The sequence below is a fragment of the Leucoraja erinacea genome, chromosome 18 (genome assembly GCF_028641065.1).
Source record: "Leucoraja erinacea ecotype New England chromosome 18, Leri_hhj_1, whole genome shotgun sequence".
Lineage (NCBI taxonomy): Eukaryota > Metazoa > Chordata > Chondrichthyes > Rajiformes > Rajidae > Leucoraja > Leucoraja erinaceus.
In genome coordinates, this window is record NC_073394.1 from 12,799,886 (window position 1) to 12,817,508 (window position 17,623).

The 17,623-nt window shown below is 48.3% G+C and overlaps 1 protein-coding gene across 3 annotated transcripts in view; it reads left to right on the plus strand.

Moving 5' to 3' along the window:
- Window positions 1-13,961, plus strand: part of mrvi1 (murine retrovirus integration site 1 homolog) — a 147,259-nt gene extending 133,298 nt beyond the window's left edge. For 2 of the 3 annotated variants that reach the window (XM_055649348.1, XM_055649349.1), the window contains 4 exons: window positions 3,841-3,995; window positions 5,161-5,280; window positions 6,577-6,705; window positions 13,443-13,961. In XM_055649348.1, the coding sequence (XP_055505323.1) occupies window positions 3,841-3,995; window positions 5,161-5,280; window positions 6,577-6,705; window positions 13,443-13,689 (651 nt within the window). In that variant the 3' untranslated portion in view covers window positions 13,690-13,961. The remainder of the gene's footprint in view (window positions 1-3,840; window positions 3,996-5,160; window positions 5,281-6,576; window positions 6,706-13,442) is intronic. The other variant, XM_055649351.1, reaches the window with a different exon arrangement.
- The last annotated feature ends 3,662 nt before the right edge of the window (window positions 13,962-17,623 follow it).

Below are 17,623 nucleotides of genomic sequence, written 5' to 3' on the forward strand. Positions count from 1 at the left end.
TCCGGATCTGGTTCCCACGCGACATAGACAGGTAGTTGGTGATTCAGTCTTGATGCAAATAAATCTATATCTGGCTTACCATATTGCTTTACAATTTTAGCAAATGTTTTAGGATTTAACATCCATTCGATGTTGTCATTGAATTTCCGTGACCTGGTGTCCGCCACTATGTTTAGCTTACCTGGTAGATAGGTAGCTGAAAGCCAAATATGTCTTTCGACACACCATTGCCAAATCGTATTAACCAATTTGTCGCATGATAAAGATTTTATGCCGCCCATATGGTTAATATAAGCCACCACCGTTGTATTATCTATTTCTAATCTAACATGCAAGTGACGCATATCAGATGCATATGCTTTCAAACCATAAAAGGCGCCCAACATTTCCAAAGAGTTAATGCCCAGTGTAGATAGTAATGAAGATTCTGAGTTAGTCCATCTACCACCTGTGCTGGATATGGAGTTAGTTGCTCCCCAGCCTTGAGCACTAGCATCGGTTTGGAGTACTAACGTAGGATTAGTAATAACAATAGGACTATAACCGTGCCAAATATATTGAATCCACCACTGTAGCTCTGCTATTGCTTCAGGGGGTATAGTCATGACCCGATCATAATGACCTTTGTGCCATTTTAATGCTGTTATCTTTGCTCTTTGCAAATTTTGATAGTGCAAAGGTCCAAATTGGATAGCTGGAAATGCTGCTACCATTTTGCCAATTACTGCTGCCACTTGTCGAATAGTTGGCCTTTTCTTTATTTTTAAGTTTTTACATGATTGTGTCAATGCAATCATTTTTTCCCTTGGCATGGTAATCGTCATTTGGACTGAGTTAATAGTGAACCCCAGATAGTCCATAATTGTGGATGGATTTAACTTGGATTTATCTGGATGTAAGACAAAGCCTAGAGTCTCTAGGAGCTGTTTTGTAGCTGATACTGCTGCTACAGCCAATTCCATAGTTTTCCCAACTATGAGGATGTCGTCCAAATATGCCATGACTATATGGTTTTGTTTTCTTAACGTTGCCATGGCTGGCTTCAATATTTTAGTGAATAGTCTTGGAGCTGAAGTAAGCCCATTAGGCAGAGCTTTATACTGCCAAAGCTCCCCCATCCAGATAAATTTAAGATATCTGCTATAATCTTTATGTATCGGTACTAGATAGTAAGCATCTTTGAGATCGATGCTGGCCATATAGTATCCTTTGAAAATCAGTTGTCTAGCAGTCGCAAATGTTTCCATTTTGAAATGTATATACTTAACAAATACATTCAAGGATGTCAGGTCAATGATGATGCGACATCCACCATCCTTTTTACATCTAGTAAATATGTTGGAAACAAATTCCAAGGGCTCATGAATAGTTTTTCCTATGACCCCTTTGTTTATAAGCCTCACCAGTTCAGCTTGTCCCTCCAGTTGTTGTTTGTTGGAGAGTACAAATGTCCTCTCAGGCATGTGTTGAACTGGCGGTATATTCGAAATAAACTCTATTTTATAACCTTGAATACTATTAAGTATATATTTATCATCTGTGATCCTCCCCCATGCTTCTTTAAATAAGTGTAACCTTCCCCCTGTTAGTAATTCACCCTTATTCACAATATGTGGGTAGGAACCAGATCCACCTACCTCCATGGTTATTGGCGGGGTTGAGGTTTTCTCTTTTTGGATGTTCTCTGTCGACGAGCTGGCGATGTTGGGGGGAGGCGCATTTTCCAGGGGGTCCGCTGCAGGCCCTGACCTAAAAAAGGTTTCTGGGGATAGTGCGGCCCCAAGCTTTGACCAGTCGCATATGGAGGATGCCGACTGGTGGATGCAGCGGTGTGCTGCCGCCTTGGTGTTATGAAGAGCTTCGGTATAGGTGCTGGCGGTGTTGCCCTCATGAGGCTAAAGGTTTTTGAAGCCTCCTCCATTTCCTTGAGTTGCTTATTTAAGTCTTTCCCAAAAAGAAATGAGTCGGTCTCTACAGTGGGAGCTTTGCACAATCCCGCAAACTTAGGATTCAGTGCCGGCCTAATGTTATCTCTCCTGAGATTGTTCAGCTCGTAATTCGTCGTGCACATGAGCGCCAAGACATCCTGTTGGTGAGCTGTCATTTCTGTGGTCTCGACTCCCCGTGCGTATGCTGTTATCGCCGCCGTCAGGAGGCGAAGTACGCGCTGGAGTTTGACCTCCTGAGTTCGAATAGGTCCACCCACGTTACCCCATATCTGAGGGTTGAGGCTCTTGACCTTCAGGGCCTCACAGTTATCCGGGGCGATGTGCTCGTCCAGCACTAGGGTGAGCACCTTCTCCTGCAGTGGCTTGTTGGAGAGGTGATTTATACTTGCAGCCATTCTAGGCTGCAGTGGTGCTCCAACCCGTGGGGTAGCAACGAATCGAGTTACGACCCCTAGCAGCTCTTCCTGCACACCCTGCTCTTTGTCGGTACCTTCCGCCTGCCCCATATTCAGACCAGCCTGCCCCTGGTCACCGATGCTGACCTCCCAGTCCTGGTCCGAGGTCGCAAAGGGGGGTGCCGGACTCAGCACCATGGAGGGGGCGCCTGTCCTGTCTGACCGAGAGCGCTGCTGCTCCCGGTAAACCATCCCCTCCAGCAGCTGCTGGATGCAGCTTAAGCGGCTGTCTCTCCCCCGCTTCGGGGTGGACATGTCCTCCTCCGACGAATCGGAATCGACCGGCCGGTTTGTCTTACGGGTGGCTTTCCCAGGCCGCCGTGCAGGCTCTGGCGTGACTGGGCCCGGCTCGGTCTGAGGAATTTCAAACCGCTGTTCCAGCGGTAGTGCCGCTGGCTGCTGCCCCGCTGGAATAGACTCCTCTGGCGGAGTTAAAGCTCGGGCAGCTCTAGTCGCGAGTTTCTTACGTTGGGACATGTTTTCCAAAACAAAACCAACTCCAACTCGCTCCGTTCCCAACGCACCCTTCACTTACCTGAAAGTGCGCTTTTAAAGTGCAGCTGGAGAGCCTGACTCCAGCTGCCGCCGCTGTTGCACTTGCTGGCGTAATGCCGCACCTGCGCCCTGAGCGGGCTTCTTCACGAAGTCACTCACGTGACTCCGAAGTAAAATTGTCATATGTTCCAGTAATAGAACAATTACATTTTTAATTGCAAATAGACCCAAGATGCTGGAGTAACTCAGCGGGACAGGCAGCATCTCTGGAGCGAAGGAATGGGTGACATTTCGGGTCGAGACCCTTCTTCAGACTAAGAGTCAGGGCAGAGGGAAATGGAGATATGGACGGGTACAAAGAGAATGTAAGGTGTGAAAATAACAGATCAAAACAGACGATGATGAAGGAAATGTAGAATGGTTTATTGTTAGCTGAGGGGAAAGTGACAACGAGGCATCCAATCAGTCAAAATTAATCAGGAGGACAGTGAAACTAGACAGAAAACTGGGGTGGGGGAGGGACGGAGTGAGAGAGAAAGCAAGGGTTACTTCAAGTTAAATAAATCAATGTTCATGCCGCTGGGTTGCGAGCTGCCCACGCGAAATATGAGGCAATTTGCGTTGGACCTCATTGACTGTGGAGGAGGCCCAGGACAGAAAGGTGGGAATGGGAGGGAAAGTTATAGTGTTTAGCAACTGGGAGATCGCGTAGGCCTACTGGTCTCTGGTTTAAATCGCCATGGTTTAAAGGACAGCGAACCCCCCTCACCGGTATCCACCTATCACTTTTGCCAGGCTTGTGCCCTTCCCCTCCCATTTCGAGCTTTCTCAAAACCTGCTCAGTTCCTTCAGCATGTTGTGTTTGGCTGAAGATTCCAGCATCAGCAGTTCCCTGTGTCTCCATGTTGTTAACAAACTGGCTCTTTTTGTTGTACTTGCAGATGGAGTCACAGAGTAGCACTGAAACCAACAGCTCGAACTCCAGCAGTAACGCCAGCAGCTCGGACTCCATCACCACCATCCCCAGCACCATTCCCAGCAGCTCCAGCAGGATTGGCCTGCACTCCAGCCCCATGCTGAGTCCCCTCGTAGAGACGTGAGTGAAAGCTCCTGGCCCTTGCCACGCGGCCGCCGCACCCTGTCCGTCCACAGGAGGGTGGTAGCGAGCAGCGTCCGGTACTGCTGAGGATTGGGGGATATAATGGGGATTCTCACAGAGGAGAGAGCAGAGTGGGCGTGGAGCCACCTGAAGTTAAGTTCTGTTTATGGTCATTGTACAGTGAGGGACAAGTAAAATGCAGCAGCATCACAGGCACATATAGAGTCATCCAGCATTAAAACAGGCCCATCAGCCCAACCTACGCAAGCAGACCAAAAAAGCACCATAGATAGATATAGATAGATATGCCATTTATTGTCACTATACATGTACAGTGAAATTGAAAGCTGCTCGTACTCAGTGTATACATATAATTTAGTACAAAAAACAAGAAACTGAAAAGCAAAAAACAGAAGGGAGAAGGGGGGGGGGGGGGGGGAAAGGTGCACAATTCTGCGGCGCTATGTACATATATACAGATGGTAGTCCGGGTGTTGGGCTGTGAAGTCAGTGCATGTGTGAATTTGAATTAAGAGTAGTTATAATTTCCATCTACACTAGTCCCAACTGCCCCGCCGCGTTTGGCCCATATCCCTCCAAACCATTCCTATCCATGTATCTTGTCCAAATGTCTTTTGAAATTCAGATTCAGGCAACACAAGAAAACATAAATTAGGCATTAATTACACAAAATTCAGCAAGGCGGTAAAACACATTGTGCAAAAGAAAAACAATACATACCACGGGAAGAGGTTGGGCAGGCAAGGACTTTATTCCTTGGAGCACAGGAGGCTGAGGGATGAGACGCATCAAATCAAGAGGGGAATAGATCGGGTGAATGCACAGGGTCATTTTCTCAAGGTTGGGGAATCAAGAACTAGAGGTCATAGATTGAAGGTCAGAGGGGAAAGATTAAATAGGAACTCAGGGTGGTGGGTATCAGGAATGAGCTGCCAGAGGAAATAACACAATGATAACATTTAAAAGGTATATGGACAAATGCATGGATAGGAAATGGATATGGGCCAAACGTGGGTGGATAAGACTAGCATCTTGGTCGACATGGATGAGTTGGGCCAAAGGACCCTGTGGCCAACCAAGCGATGACACTGTGAGATCAGCTCCTTGTGCCACCAAACTCCTTGTTTCCCCTGTCCACTAGGAAGCAGAACGGTGATAAAGAGGTGGAGCGGCCGGTTACGGGAGATGTCCAGCCTCTCGCTGCGGAAGTAACCAGCACGGTGACCAAAGCCAAGATTGAGGAGGATGCGTTTAACAAAGGGTGAGACTGCCCCCGTGCCCAGAGAGCATCTGTGGAGAATATACAGGCAATAGAACCGGCTCCATCCTCTGTGCACACTGCATGGTCTCCTTTACCCCCAGTGCCAATGTGCCCAGTGCACGAGCTTCTGCCAAGTTGGCAGCTTCCTCCACGCTCCTGGCTGTCAGAGCTGGAGTCAGTAAAACCTACAGGGCTAAATCCCACCCTTCAGTTCGGACCTCGGCAAGTTTTCCGGTCCATCGCCTTTGCTTGTAATTCCCAAGGACATTCCTGGAACAATAAATGCACTTTGAGCACTTCCTGCCCTTCACATCCCGTTCCCATTTCCACCAGAGCCCCAACTTTGTTGCTGCCGCGTTCTGTTCGATTCTCATCTCCGTTTGCAAATTCCTCGCCCACCCGCCCCTCCCGGTCTTTGTAGCCACCTCCAGCTTCTTGTTACCAAGCGAGATCGGTATCTGCATTCCTCACATTTCAAAGCTTTCCACTCTCCAGGTTTAATCAGAGTCTGATAATGTACAACACAGGAACAGAACCTTTGGCCGACGATGTCGGTGCGACCCATAAAGCCAAATTAAACTAATCCTAGCTACACAAAAAAGCTGGAGAAACTCAGCGGGTGCAGCAGCATCTATGGAGCGAAGGAAAAAGGCAACGTTTCGTGCCGAAACGTTGCCTTTTTCCTTCGCTCCATAGATGCTGCCGCACCCGCTGAGTTTCTCCAGCTTTTTTGTGTACCTTCGATTTTCCAGCATCTGCAGTTCCTTCTTAAACTAATCCTATGTGCCTGTACCTGGCCAAAATCCCTCTATCCCCTGCCTATTTATGTACCCATCTAAATACCTCCTAAACACTGCTGTTTGTCTTCTACCACTAGTCCTTGCAGCACATTCCAAGCACACACCATTCCCTGTGTAAAATAAGCTGCCTCTTTCATCTCCTTTAAACTTTCCACTCCTCCCCTTAAAGCTATGTCATCTTTGACATTTCCACCCTGGGAAAAACTGTCTACCCTATCTATGCCTCTCATCATTTTATTTAGTTCTGTCAGGCCTTCTTTCAGCTTCCGACGCTCCAGAGAAAAGATTCCAAGTTTATCCAACCTCTCCTGGTAGCGAATACCTTGTGATCCAGACAGCATTCTGGTAAACCTTTCTCCAAAGCCTTCCTGTACTTTGATGTACACACTGCACACAATACTCCAAATGTGGCCGAACCAAACTTTAAATAAAGCTCCTCGTGACTTCCTGACTCTTCTACCCAAAGCCCTGACCGATGAATGTTTCTGTCTCCAAGTTACCAAGAAGGTTTGAAAGCCCAACTCAGCCAGGAGCGGAAGGAGTCTCGGCAGGAGCCAGGGAAGGAGGAGGGGTGGAGCGAGGAGGCACCCACACCGTCCAGCTTCACCGAAGGAAGGAAGAGCAGGTGGGTTCTGAACTCCCTCATCACACCCCAGGAAGGCGAGAGTTATTGCGTTAGCTGTGTATAGCTCTGGTCATCCAACTACAGGACATATGTCATTAAGTTAGAAAAGGTGCAGAACAGGTTCACCTGGATGTTGGCGTGTAGAAAGGAACTGCAAATCTGGTTTATACTGAAGATAGACAACGTGCTGGAGAAACAGCGGCTCAGGATCCTATTTCTCCAGAGGTGCTGCCTGCCCTTCTGTGTTACTCCAGCATTTTATGTCTATTACCTGGATGTTACTTGGGCTTGGATGCTTGAGTTATAGGTAGTGATTGGAGAGGCTGGGGCTTTTTTGTTTGGGGCGTAGGAGGCTGAGGAGTGACCTCATTAAGGCGTACAGATCATGAGGGACATGGAAAATGTGAATGCCCACAGCTTCTTTCCCAGAGTAGAGGATTCAAAAGCTCGAGGACATAGGCTTCAGGGGAGAGGGGAGAGAGGGATCCCAGGGGTAAATGTTTCACTTAGTGGATTGTCCATATATGGAATGAGCTGCCAAAGGAAAATATAGAAGTGGATACAATTGTGAATTTTAAAAGACATTTGGACAGATATATGGATAGGAATGGTTTGGAGGGATGCGGACCAAATGCAGGCTAATGGGACAAGCCCAGTAGGCCAACATGGTCAGAATGGACAAGGTGGGCCAAAGGGCTTGTTTCTGTGCCGTACAGCTGTGAACTCTATTTCCATTGCCACCTCTGTTCAAACTCTAGGATGTAGTTCATTTGGTCTTTGGGATTCATCAAAGTTCCATCTCACCAGCTTCACTGATGCTTTTAAAAATAATACTCGTTTTCTTCCGATCCCAGTTCTCCCTGGACTCTTTGTTAACTGGTATTTCGGGCAGGTTTCTTTTTTGTCTTCCACCAGACATGCACAAAGTAATTGTTTAAATCCTCCATTATTTCCTTCATCCCTGTTATAAATGCTCTTGAAAGTAGTCTTTCCCTCTTTACACACTACTGAAGCTCCCACAGTGTGTGTTCGTGCTTCTCGTGGGTCCACACTCATATTCTATCATGTCTGTCCTCATTGATTTCTTGGTCCTTTGTAGAGTTCTACGTTGCGCTCAATTCTCATTTATTTCTGGTTAATTCAGTAACGATTTAATATTCTCTTTGATGTCTTCACTTCTCTTCACAGTCCTGGATGGACCACATAGGATGCATTATTTATATGCATTATTTCCTTCAATGTTAGGTATTATCAGGCCTTTTAACGTTTTCTACCAGAAACACCAGCTAACTTGCCCCTCAGCCCTTCATAGTTTGTTTTATTTAGATTTATTAACCAAGCCTTGTGTTGAGCGACATAACACAAGCTATGGCAGATCCAGGAATCTGGAGCAAAAAACAAAGTGTTGGAGGAACTCAGCAGGTCAGGCATCATCTGTGAAGGGAGATAGACAGATGACAATCCGGGTCAAGACTCTTCTTCAGACCAATGGAGAAAAGGGGTGATTCCTTATTTCCTTGCTGCACATGAAGTTGACGGTCATCTTACAGAGGTGTATATAATCATGAGGGTGAAAGATAAGGTAATTGCCCAGAGCCTTTTAGTCAGGGTGGGGGAATCATGAACCAAAGAGCATGTTTAAGGTGAGGAGAGGAAAGATTTAATAGGAACCTGAGGGGCAAATTTTTCACACAAAGTATATGGAACAAACTGCCAGAGGAGATAGTTGTCTCCAGACACAACTATAACAATTTAACAACATTTAAAAGACATTTGGGCAGGTAAATGGATTGGAAAGGTTTGTAGGGATATGGGGCAAATGCGGGCAGGTGAGACAAGCTTAGATGGACCATCTTCGTTGGCATGGGCAAGTTGGATCAAGGGCCTGTTTCCCAGCTGCATGATTCCATGAGGGTGGTGAGTGCCTGGAATGCACTGCCAGGGGTGGTGGTTGAGGCAGTGTTGTACTATTTTATGCTGTACTATTTTGTGTTCTATGTCCGAAGAGGTGAGAGGGAGGAGTGAGCCAAGACCTGGTAAGTGATAGATGGAGTTAGATGGATAGTCTGAAGAAGGGTCTCGACCCGAAACATCACCCATTCCTTCTCTCCAGAGATGCCGCCTGTCCCACTGAGTTACTCCAGCTTTTTGTGACTAAGTGATAGGTGGATCCAGGTGAGAAGAGGTTGATTGTAATATAATTCAGGTGGAAGTGAGAAGTGTGGCGATAGTAACCAAGGTTGGAGGTGATGAGTGGAGAAACCAAAAGGGTGCAAATGGTGAAATCTAATAAAAAGTTGATGAAGTGAAGGAGACTTGCTTTCTTTTCACCATCCTTTGTGTCAGATTCAATTGCCAACCTTCAGTCGAGTCATTGCATTTGAAGTCCAGACATGGTCTCCTCTGCATCGGAGAAACCAAACACCAAACAGACTGGGTGATTACTTTGAGGGCCACTTGCGTTCAGTGGGCGGGGGAGACCGTGAGCTCCCTGTTGCCAGCCACTTTAGGTCACCCAACCCCACCAGTGGCTCTGTGGTTTCCTGCACTTTTGCCAATAGGCCCCTCGCCCACATCTTCCTCTGGGCTTGTTGCAGCCTTCCGGGCTCGATATCAAATTCTCTGCCTTGAAGAAACACACATGCTGTCGTTCTATTTGCATCAGAAACGGTCGTCATTTTGCCTCGGTTTTACTTTCTCTGTTCATATCGTGCGGTCACAGCCTCATTGTTTCCAACATGTTACAACATGCAAGAAGCATAAAGCGCATCACTCCCCCATGCACCAGTCTGGTGCCAACCCTTTGTTCCAGATCCCCTTCCCACCTTGGGCAACACTGGCAAATATGACCAGTTTAGATGGGGCATATTGGTGGCCATGCTGTACAACTCCATGACTCGATGCCTTCTCTCTTACCCAGTTCTGATGAAGAGGCCCAGTCCCAAAATACTAACAGTTTCTCTCTCCACAGATGCTGCCGGACCTACTGAGTGTCCCCAGCGCTTCCTGTTTTTATTTCCATGACCCGTTCCTTGACATTCCCATCTCTCTGCACAACTTCTCCTGAGCTTCCTTCTATTGTGAGCTGATGTGGCTTGACTTCTTAATCAGAAATCAGCACCCTGTATTGATGAAACACCACGTGTCAGCCAGTGATGCACCCGCCCACCAGACCGATTTTGATTGTTTGCAAGCTATTATCTGGTTTACTCCTGCGGTGTGGTAGAGCACCCCACCATTTCCTATTGTGCAGTGGTCAGTGTGGCCCACAGCAGTGAACTCAGTGAAGTCAAGGTTTTGGTCACCCTGCTATAGAAAAGATGCTAGGAAGCCAGGGAGGGTGCAGAGAAGAGATACAGATACACCAAGTCCTCGCCGACCAGCGATCCCCGGACACTAGCACCATCCTACACACTAGGGTCCATTCACTATTTTTACTGATCCTAATTAACCTATAAACCTGCATGTCTTTGGAGTGTGTGGGAGTAAAAAAACCGGAGCATCCAGGAAAAACCCAGGTGGTCACGGGGAGAACGTACAATCCCCGTACAGACTGCGCCCGTAGTCAGGATTGAACCCGGGTCTCTGGCGCTGGAAGGCAGCAACTCATCGTGCTGCCAAGGAGATTTACAAGGATGTTGCTGGGGCTCAAAGGGCCTGAGTTGTTGAGTGCAGTTTAAACCCCGGCACTGTAGCCAGTGGAACTGAGTGGACAAGGAACAGTTATTGCAGCCAATGTCCCCTCAACTCCCTCAGACTCTTTTTTAAATTTAAAAATATATACTTCATTCGAGAAATAAAGATATCCAATACATGATCCTTACAAAATGTCATCCAACTCCATCCAACATTCTCGGAGGTTATGCATACATTCAATACTGTTTACACAGATGACACACATTTATCCCCCACCCCTTGTCACTCATGTGGCCCACTGGCGTGGAATCCCAACCCTTATTTTTGAGGGGCGTCTCCACCACGTCCAGCCCCCCATGTCCAGCAGCAGAAGGACCCTAGACTGTGGTCCTCCCCCACCGAGCCTTGGCGTTGGCTGCACCGAGCTTCAGTGCGTCCCTCAGCACGTACCCCTGCAGTCTGCAGCGTGCCAGTCGGCAACATTCCCCGACGGACATCTAGCTCCGCTGGGTGGTCAACAACGCTCAGGCAGACCAAAGAGTGTCTTTCACCGACTTGATGACCTTCCAGCAGCACCCGATGTCCGTCTCCAAATGCGTCCCCTGGGAACAGTCTGTAAATCACAGAGTCCTCTGTGAAGGAGCTGCTTGGAATAAATTGTGACAGGGACTCATGCAAACCTCTGCAGACTGTCTTTGCAAATCCACACACTGCAAAGAGGTGGGCAACCGTCTCATCTCCATAGAGGTCCGAGCGGTAGTGAGGTTCTGACGGTGCAGGAAGGATCTGACTGGGAGGGCAGAGGGAGACTCTTGTGTCGACTGTCTGACCTCGTTCCATTGATAATCAACACCAACTCATGGCCCAACAAACTGATCTCTGTCTGTGTTTGAGATGGACAAGGGTGGGAGCGAAACTGTGTGGCATTTTGGGAGGAGCAAACAATGATAGAGCAATGTAAAAAAAAACTGCAGGTGCTGGTTTATACTGAAGATGGACCTAAAATGCTGGAGTAACTCAGTGGGTCAGGCAGCACCTCTGCAGAAAATGGACAGGCGACCTTTCGGGTCAGGACCCTTCTTCAGACTGACTGTAGCAGGGAGAGTAGAGAAAAAAACTGAAAGCGACAAAAAACATGACAAATCAGTGCCACCATTGACCATGGGGCAAAGAGGTTCCCTGATAGGCGGATCTTTGGATAGATACAGGTGTGAACACAAGAGGGATATATGGATACGAACTGTGGAGCTGGTTAACAGGCTTCCAGTGGAGGAAGATGTGGGGTGGGGGCAGAGGAGGGGAGGGGGAAGGGTTTGTAGAAGCTACCTGAAATTGAAGAATTCAATGTGCACAGTGTGGCAGCCATTCCGCTGAACACTTATACTCGGTCCGCTAAATCTACTAGATTTCCCTGTAGCTTTAATGCCCCTTCACATTCCCACAGTGACATTACCGGAGTGAGGTCACACACAAATTGGAGGAACAGCACCTCATATTCCACTTGGTTAACTTACAACCCAATGGTATGAGCCTTGAATTCTCCAATTTTTCAGTGACTTCTATCCCTCCCTTCCCCCCCCCCCCCCCCCCCCCCCCCCCCCCCCCCCCCCCCCCCCCCCCCCCCCTCTTCCACCCCCTTCCTCCACTAGAGTTCTCACCTTCCCATCAACTTCTTCCCCCCCCCAGCTTCTTGCCCTCACCCACTCACCGAGGACAACTTACAGCGACGGGTTAACCCAAGAGGCTGCATGTTTTGGGGAGGTGGGAAGAAACAAACAGATCAGGGAGATGGCACGGGTTGACCGAGATCACATGTAAACTCCACACACAGGTGGCAGCGGTCTGTGTGGCGGCTTCATTAACCACTATGGGGGCTGGGCAATAATGGGGAGGGGGGGATGATGGTGAGTGATGGGAGAAGGAGGGTTGAGGGGGGAAGGGGGGTGAGCTGGTGGCTGGGGGAGGTAGGCAGAGGCTGTTGGAAATTCCTCTCTGTCTCCCCTCCACCACCTCAATGGGCATTGGACTGCATTGATCATCACTCATGGGGGACTGTGCCTTCTAAACCCAACCCATGACGCATCCTCAACCTGTATCACTTCACACACTGACCCTGCCTAAAACACAGCCTCTCCCTCCCCAGACCAAGCCCTCCCTCACGATGACCCACCACACAGACCCCCCCTTTCCTATTGACACCCCACACACTGACCCCACCCCCCTCACGATGACCCCCACGGATCCCCTCTCACCCTAACCCCACCCCATATATTTCCCCACATTCCTGACCTCCATCCATACCGACCCCCCCCCTCCCCCAACCTGACATCCCGCACCAACCCCACCGTGACCCTCTACACCTTAGCTCCCCCGCCCACCCCCATGCCCATCCCCCCATGCCCACACCAGGCTAATTCGGACCCAGCTCCACGCCCCTCGTTCTCACTCCTTGAACACAGGATGTCACATTGATCAGACAGAGAGGCCTCCCTCTTCCACCCAGAAACATGCCCGCAGCCCCTCTCTGATCTGTTGCAATTCATGAAATGTGTCTCCATCTCTTCCCTCCCCTTCCCTCCATCTGCATTTCTCCATTCCCCGCTCTCTACTATTCCCACTCACACACTGCATTTCTCTTTATTTCCTCTTCCTCTCTCTTGTCATTTATCTCTCTCCGTGCACATCTCTGACCTCTGATCATCTGTTTCTTCCTCTGGCACATTCTCCCTCCCTCAATTGGTCTACTTTAACCTCTCCTCTCTCTCCCTCTCTCTCTCTCTCTCCCTCTCTCTCCCTCTCTCCTTCTCCCCCTCTTTCTCCCTCTCACTTTCTTCTCTTTCTCCCACTCTTTCTCCTCTTTTGTACCATTGCCTCCTCCACCTCTGTCTTTCTCCCAGTAATTCTCTCTTTCTCTTTTTCTCTCTCTCTCTCTCTCTCTCCCTCCCTCTCGTATCTCCCTCCTTTGCTCTCCATATCCTCCACCTGTCATTGTCATGGTCTCTCTTCCCCTGCTGTGTGTGTCTCTCTCTTGCTCTCTATACCACTGCCTCCTCTCTGCCTCTGCCTTTCATCCTCCCTTTCTCTCGTTGCCTTTCTCACAGTAAGTTTGAAGAGGTTTCAGCGCTAATGGTCAAGCTGTGCCCGAGGCCGTTGAAGCATCGCGGTGTGATCTGGTTCGTGGCCATGATGGTTCTCCTCTTTGCCGTCCTCGTCAACATCTTCAGCTCTCAGCGTAGTCCGTGCGAGGACACTCCCAGCACGCCCGGTGTGAAAGGCTCCTGTCCCTCGGCCCACGGCTCCCCCTGGCCTTTCTCACGACTGTGGCGCAAGAACCGGGCGCAGGCATGACGGACGGAGAGGCCACTGCGGCCGGCACCTCGAGCCCAAGTCATTCCACAGGTCAGGGGGAGCAGCAGCAATGTGGACAGCAAGGACTGTGCCACAGGTGGACACTGTTGACACCTACTGTCGAACAAACCTGTGTCTGCTGCCTGGCAACTACAGTGCACCGTGACATTGCACTCTGAGATATTCCAACCACTTCACGGATCCATTTCACAGGCATTTAATGGGTTTATCGTTTGTTATGTGTTTGAGTCTCAGTAAAAACTCAGACCTCCGACAGCTGTGTTCCAATGGTTTTGTTTGTCTGTGTGGAGGATAGAGCAGATTTTGACAAAGCTATGGTTTCCTTTGCTGGTCCCACAGCTCACTGCCAATGTCCATCTTTCTGTTAGTTTTATTGATGTGATATTGTCACATGTACCGAGGTGTCCAATTCAATCTATCATTCTGTACATGAGTACCACCAGACCACACACGTACACCAGGTAGTGTAAAATACACAAATGCAGAATATATCGTTACGACATTGTACCATTACAGTTACAGAGAACAAGTCCAGCATCTGCGATGAAAGTTGGTTGGAAGATTGGGAATGCATCCTAACTTATGGGAGCACCATTCAGAAATCTCATAACAGTGGGGTAGGAGCTGCTCCAGCATGTGGTGGTGTATGTTTTTACACTTTGTCTTCCCAATAGAGAGGAGAGAAGAAGGAATGACCAGGGTGAAAATGATCTGTTTATTATGTCGGCTGCTGTCCTGGGGTAATGTGATGTAGATGGAATCAATGATGGGGAGTCTGGGTCTGTGTGATGGACAGGGCTGCATCCACAGCTCCCTGCAATTTCTTGCAGTCTTGGGGAGACCTGTTCCTAAACCAAGCTGTGATGTATCTCGATAGTATGTTTTCTCTGGTGCATCTGTTGAAGTTGGTAAGAGTCATTGAAGAAATGCCAAACATCCTTAATCTTCTGAGGAAGTAGAGGTGTGTCGGTGTGCTTCTTTTGGCCGTAGCTGCACTGTGCTTGGCCCATGACAAATTGTTGGTGATATTTATTGTGTAAGGATGAATCCTGGTTGCTGAAACTTGCAGAATGAAGAATCCCACAGCCGTCTCAACGCAGCTCAGCAGACACTCACCAGAGCACAGGATTCAGCAGTGGCTGAAGCACGGGCTACATGTGGAAGCTTCCTGGTGCATTTTGGGATCCAAGCCAAAGAATGGGAAAAAACGGTGGTGGCAATCAATATAGGCAAGCAAAAACATGCGACTAATCATAGCTGATAATCTACTGGTTGTTTAAGAAAGAACTGCAGATGCTGGAAAGGTAGACAGAAATGCTGGAGGAATGCTTTTCACCCACTGAGTTCCTCCAACATTGATAATCTACTGGCGTCACTTGAGGTTGAAACGTCCAACATCTTGCAACAAATTTTAGTTTAGTTTCGAGTACAGCGCGTAAACAGGCCCTTTCGGCCCACTGGGTCCGCGCCGATCTGCATTCCCCGCACATTAACACTATTCGATACCCACTAGAGACAATTGTTTTTACATTTACCAAGCCAATTAACCTACAAATCTGTACGCCTTTGGAATGTGGGAGAAACGGAAGATCTCTGAGAAAACCAATGCAGGTCACGGAGAGAACGTACAAACTCCGTACAGACAGCACCCGTGGTCAGGATCGAACCCGGGTCTCCAGCGCTGCATTCGCTGAAAGGCAGCAACTCTACCGCTGCGCTATCGTGCTGCCCTGATAGGAATTTTGAAAGGAAAACCTTCTGGAGTTCTTTGAGGAGGTGACTGTGAGAGAAGATAAGAGGCACCAGATGATGTGGTGTAGTTGAACTTTCAAAACATATTTGAAAAGGTCCCACATAAGAAGGTGGTGACAGAGTTTAAGGGGTAAGATTGAGATTTGGTTAATATATAGGAGACACAGGGTAGCAAGAGTTTGGCATGTTTGCCTTCATTGGGAAAGGTATTGAGTACATCATGAACGATCATGATACTGCTGTACGAGTCCTTGATGAAACCACACTTGGAGAACTGTACGTAGTTCTGTTTGCCCAGCTATAGGACGAATGTCATTAAATTGGAAAGGGTGCAGAAGCGATTCACCAGGATGTTACCTGGGCTGCCTTGCAGGCTGGAATTATAGGGGAAGGTTAGATAATCTTTCGAGCATGGGAGGCTGAGGGATGATGTTATTGAGATGTACAAGATCATGAGGGGCATGGATAAACTCACAGTCTTTTTTCCAGGCTATAGAATTCTAAAAGTACATGGGCTTAGGCTTAAGTGAGAAGGGAGAGATTTAAGAGGGACCTCTTGGGGCACCTTTTTCACTCAGAGACTGGTCCATATCTGGAACAAGCTGCCAGAGGAAGCTACAGGTGGATGTTGTGGATTGGAAGGGTTTAGAGGGATATGGGACAGTTGCAGGCAATTGGGACAGCACAGTATGTATGTCAACTTGGTGGCATGGCCAAGGTGAACCCGAGAACCGGTTTCTATGCTGTACTCAATGACTCTAATAAACAGGCCCTTCTCAAGTTGACAGACTGACCAATGGAGATGGCTGACCCTCGCTATCCCCACTCTACATCAGGCTGTGGGGACCAAGTGTAGCGTTTCAGAGTTGGCTGATGACTAACTTTGATTGAGGATATAAAGAGGCTTGGTTGAGAGAGCAATAACACAGCAGTTTCACACACAGATGTAAAGTTTCCCATCTTGGCAGAAGACATCACAAATGCTGGTGATGGTCTACCCTATATATGCCCCTCATTATTATATACACTTCTATAAGATGTCCCATCACACGCCTTGTGCTCCAAGGTCTACACTGCCCAACCTCTCCCTATAGCCCAACCAAGCCCTCGAGTCCTTGCAGCAGCGTTATAAATCTTCTCTGTACTCTTTCCAGCTTCATATTTTTTTTCTTACAGCAGGGTGACCTAGACTGAACATAATACTCCAAGTATGGCCTCAACAACATCTTGTACAACTGGAACGTAACATCCTAGCTTCTGTACTCAATACCCTAACTGAAGAGGAATCAAGGGGGCAGGGCAGGAAAGTGGGTGTGAGATGGGTGATCAGCCGTGGTTTTGTTGAATGGTGCAGCGGTCTTCAGGGGGCTGCTTGGCCCCTTCCTGACCCTTTTCCTTCTGTTCTTACCTGGGATGCGGGTTGACAGGTTCCTAACTGCAGCTGAACTGGTGAATGAGAATGCAAATAGGGAGCTGAGGCACTGTGTCTCCTGAAGCAGGCAAGCCATGCGAGAACAGTATGAATTGTGAGAGAGGTCACAGAGAGGGCTCTCTGCAGCGGTCGAGTCGCCACACAACAGGAAGAGTGAGATAACACTCGGAGGTGCAGCAGATAGCCGAGCTGTTACCAGGATGGATATTTATAGTTACGAGGAGAGGCTATATGTTGGGGTGAGGCTTCAAACTAAGGAGGCCGAGGGGGTGTTGAATAAAACCAGAAGAGGCGTCTGTTTCCCTTGAGTCAGAACCTAGGAGATGGGGGTTGGAGGGGAGGGAATTGTTTTCATTCTCTGCATGAAAGTGTGGTGGAGGCCGTCTCAGACTGTCTTCCCCACCCCTTGGACATTAATGTAAGGATGGGGGGGGGGGGGGGGGGGGGGGGTAAATGATTATCGCGTTTGCTCGCTGAATTTATCAAAACTAAATAACTTACTTTTGTAAATTCAGCGAGCAAACGCGATAATTCCCGATATTTTTATAACCAAGGTGTTCATTTCCGCCGGTTTGGCAGAAATATGCTTCTTTTTTTTCCAAGAGGGTGACTGGCACAGTAAATTGAATCTGTGGAAAATGCGTTTTTTTTCTGTGAACCCCGAGTGTCCTCCACTGAGAATTTTGGGGTCAGTGACCTTTAGTGAAATCACCCTATAGGGACATATTT